Source organism: Morone saxatilis, unplaced genomic scaffold (assembly GCF_004916995.1).
Source record: "Morone saxatilis isolate NCDOM2014 unplaced genomic scaffold, NCSU_SB_2.0 Contig9, whole genome shotgun sequence".
Lineage (NCBI taxonomy): Eukaryota > Metazoa > Chordata > Actinopteri > Moronidae > Morone > Morone saxatilis.
In genome coordinates, this window is record NW_023340268.1 from 13,375,500 (window position 1) to 13,379,508 (window position 4,009).

A 4,009-nucleotide genomic window follows, 5' to 3' on the forward strand; every position below is an offset into this window, starting at 1 on the left:
ATATATATATTATAATATAATATAATATAATATATATAAAGTACTATATAGGATACAGCGACTCGCTTCAGATAAGGTGTCTGTGCCATGTGTATACTCTCTTGCTTGTGTGTGAGACATCCCCGACAGTATTATCGCTCTAATGAGGATCACACACACTGCTCTACATCTCTCTAATCATCCCTCTTTCATTTTCTTGCAACTCAAAGCCACAGCCGTGCATTTCTCTCCCTCTCTCTCTCTCTCTCTTTGTCTTTCTCATTTTTTTTTCTTTCTTTCACGATTACAATTAAAATCATCTCTCCGTCTCTCACCGCTTCATGTCTCTCCCTTTCCATCCGTCACGCTCCTATCCCCCTTCATATATGCAGACTGTTGAGATTTGTTCAGCCTCCCTCTCTTCTCCCTCCTCTTGGACGCTCACTCATTTATATTTCTTTCTCTACATCCATCTTCCACAGTTGCTTAGGTGCTTTTCATTTGTTCCCTCATTTGATCTCTTTTATACCTCTCTATTTGTCATCATCTGGTGATTTGCTAATGTGAGCCGGTGAGAGGTGAAGGGCAGCAGGGGTTGCCAGCACCGGCTGGGTTTTCTGTGAAGGTTTCCAGGGGGAAACAAACCCACAGCTCTCTCAGTGATCCTGCTGCACTGACTGAGCTCACAGACCAGTTGCACTCCTATTGCACGAGGTTCTATCTGTCTGGTTTTAATGAACGCTGGCAACGTGATCGTCATCCTAATACAACTCTAAAGTTTGAAAAATACCAGTAGCTGATATTTTCCCATCCACATACACTCATGATGATAATCCTGTATTGTTCTAAGCTGGAGTCCAAATGCTAATGCAAAATAATTAGATTAAAATCTACAAAATAGATTCTGTTTGACAGTGATCAACAGAAACAATACTCTTGAAAACAAATCTCCGTAATCTCATTTTTGGCAGCAATTACAGTTTGTAAGTCTGTGTTGATACAACTGGACACTGGACATTTTTGCCAAACGGGTAAGTTACATGGAGAGCAAATTGAAGGCCCTGCATTAAGTAAGTCAGCCAGTAAGCTAAAGAGTTGTTTGCTTAGTGTCTCCCATCTCAACCATAAGACCTGTAGCTGTGTCTGGAGAGTCTGCTGTATAGGCCTCTTGACGGCCTCCCTCACTGCCTCACGCTCACTTACCACACTTTCTGTTTTACTTTACTCCCTGTTCAGTGCCTTGACATGTTTCTGGTATCCTTCCACTGATTGGTACTCTTTGATAACTTTTTCACACATTTGTTTGGAATAGGCAAAGACAATATGAATAGACATTTGATGTGGCACAGGGTTCTCTGTCACACTATCATGGCTTACTGGGACATTTGACTAGAACAGAGGCACTGTTAATGTTATCAGTAAAAAATATGCTTTTACTACTACAGACAAGTGACTATATGTCTGCTGCCTAATTTTCTTTTGTATTGGTGATGTAGTTTTAGCCAAGAAATTGACTAACCAGCTATTGCACCCTGCAGAAACAGGCGTATTTATCCTAAAATCACTTGTCACACCTTGATTACACACACACGTGATCTCTATTGAAATAAAAACACTTGGTTAGCAGTGATACTTTTAGGCGTGTCAGAGTAAAGGAGAAAAATATATCTGCAATCTGTTTACTTACTTTAAATACTTTTGTTCACTTTAACATCAAAGAGTCTTTGTTGATCAGTGTCAAAAAGTCCTTTCAAACCACTGTGATTCAGTGCTATAAAACAATAAAACATGAAAACGTTTCAGGCAGGTACTTTTATGGACACTATAAAGGTTTCCTGCGTGGGTTGGAAAGTAACGGATGAAACTTTTCAGATATGCTCGTCTTAAAGTAATGTAATGCGATGTTTTTACAAAACTATTATATTAGCAGTAAGAAATAATATGAGACCAATTCAAATGTTTTTTTTAAGCTGGTATGACACAAGAACTATATAATAATGTAATGTGTTTTTCAGTTATCAATATTATATCCTAGTGCAGTACACTTCAGATACCTAAACACTATTTATTGTTAATACTGAAAACCTTCATAATCATTTATTTTTATGTTTGAGTTGAATGATAATATTTGCTGTATAAGATTTATAAAACCTGTTTAGAACAATTATCTTCAAGAATTGGAACACTTGAAGCAAGCTTCAAATGCAACAGCAAAGCAACTAGGACGAGGTGTTACTACACTACACTACAGTGTCCTGCGTGCCACTGACATATGAAAACAGATGGCTGCATTTAGTGCTGTTTCCGCTCTACTTAATCTAACACTTACTATCGTTTTTAATCTGTTTTATGACCAGTGTGTCACTACAGTGTCAGTGCTGTCATCTGGCTCCTCTGGCACCATAATAATCCATAAAGATTAAGAGTGTATTTCCTGATAGGACAAGTAAAGATGGAGTGGATATGGCATGATGGTAATAACCATAAAGATATTTATCATGGTGTCACTGTTACATTCTTGAGGCATTGAACTGATAAAGTTGTATTATGGATTTGTATTGATCGATTGAGTGCGTGAGTGAATAGTGTCACTATTAAACCATTTAGGTCAGATAATCGTACAGTAAAAGTGAATGGCCACGTTCTCTAAGTGTATTACTGTAACAGGTGTCACTGAACATTAAAGCAACGGTTGTTACTGCTCTTGTTTTTGGCATGGTAGAACTGGTCTCTCTCAAGTCAGAGTCTTGTTTGTTTAATGTATTTACTGTGTGTGTGTCATTGTGTGTTGGCTCTGACAGTGTGTGTGCTTTTGGTTTCAACAGCAATCACCCGACACTATCCCCGGCCCGAGCACTGGACCCACAGTACACAAGGTAAGAAAACACACACACACACTCCTCCCAGCCCACCAGCAACCCCAGGTGATGTCATCCCCTTTTGTTTTGGATTGTAAAAGCCAAAGTGTGTTGTTTTGCCCTAAATACAGATGACATCAGTGGTGATATTACTTTTTGGGCGCCTTTTTCCAAGCCAGTTTCATCACCAGATGTAACACACACACACGCAACAACACACACACCACACCACACGCACACACACACCACACACCACACAACACACACACACCACGGCGGGGCCACAACCAGCAACACCACTCCTCCACACACACAGCCACACACAGTCGGGAGAGAGTCTTAATTTTATCATGGCAATCTTATAAATTGCGGTTGGCAAAATATTTCAGTAAGTGCACTCTGAAAAAGCTTTAAGGGCTTTAAATAATATCATGTGAGTAAAGTTTTCTTTGAACACTGAATATACTGAGCTAAAGAAATAAAAAAGTTTTAAAAAATGAAATATCCAAGCATCTGAAAAACATTAAGATGCTTCTTATTTATGTTGCACTGCTGTTACCGCTGTGCCAAAATATCTTTTTGTGCTGCTTGGTTGTTTGTCCCCTCAGCGCCTGTTGTATTTGTTTTTCTTTTGGTTGTCTTTCTCTAGATTTTCTTGGTTATATCGTGTCTCATCGCAAACTTAAGCATTGATGTGGTACCCAAAGTAATAAGACACTGGTAAAACTGTACGCCTGAAGGCCCAGGAGACCACCCTTTTACAAAGGAGCCCTTAAAGCTTCATCCTTAGACTTAAAAATCTCCCCAAACTCACTAATTTTGTGTAGCAAATAATTTACTAAGAATTGATTTAACCTTGGTCACTGAAAGCTGGATCAATAAACTTGATAGGAGGTTAGTTTGTTAATGATGGGTGACAAATGAGTGCTAGTCAGTCCAAGGCTGAACTTCCACCCTCTTGACCTCTCCAAACCTTTATGATTCAACTACTTCAAAAATGAGACATTGTTAAGCAACTTAAATGGCCTATTTGTGTAAGATTATTCTCAAAAATCTCTACGCTTGTGCTGAAAACAAAAGGTATCAAACAATTTGTCGATTGTCCAAAACTTGAGTCAAGTATTTTGTTTTATTGGCAACGACCCCATAAGTGAAAGAAATGGCAATCAAGT

General features: G+C 38.8%; 1 protein-coding gene across 1 annotated transcript in view; it reads left to right on the plus strand.

Moving 5' to 3' along the window:
- Positions 1–4,009, plus strand: part of rapgef5a (Rap guanine nucleotide exchange factor (GEF) 5a) — a 53,933-nt gene that overhangs the window by 5,934 nt on the left and 43,990 nt on the right. The window contains exon 2 of the mRNA XM_035681637.1: positions 2,805–2,855. Coding sequence (XP_035537530.1) covers positions 2,805–2,855 — 51 coding nt within the window. The remainder of the gene's footprint in view (positions 1–2,804; positions 2,856–4,009) is intronic.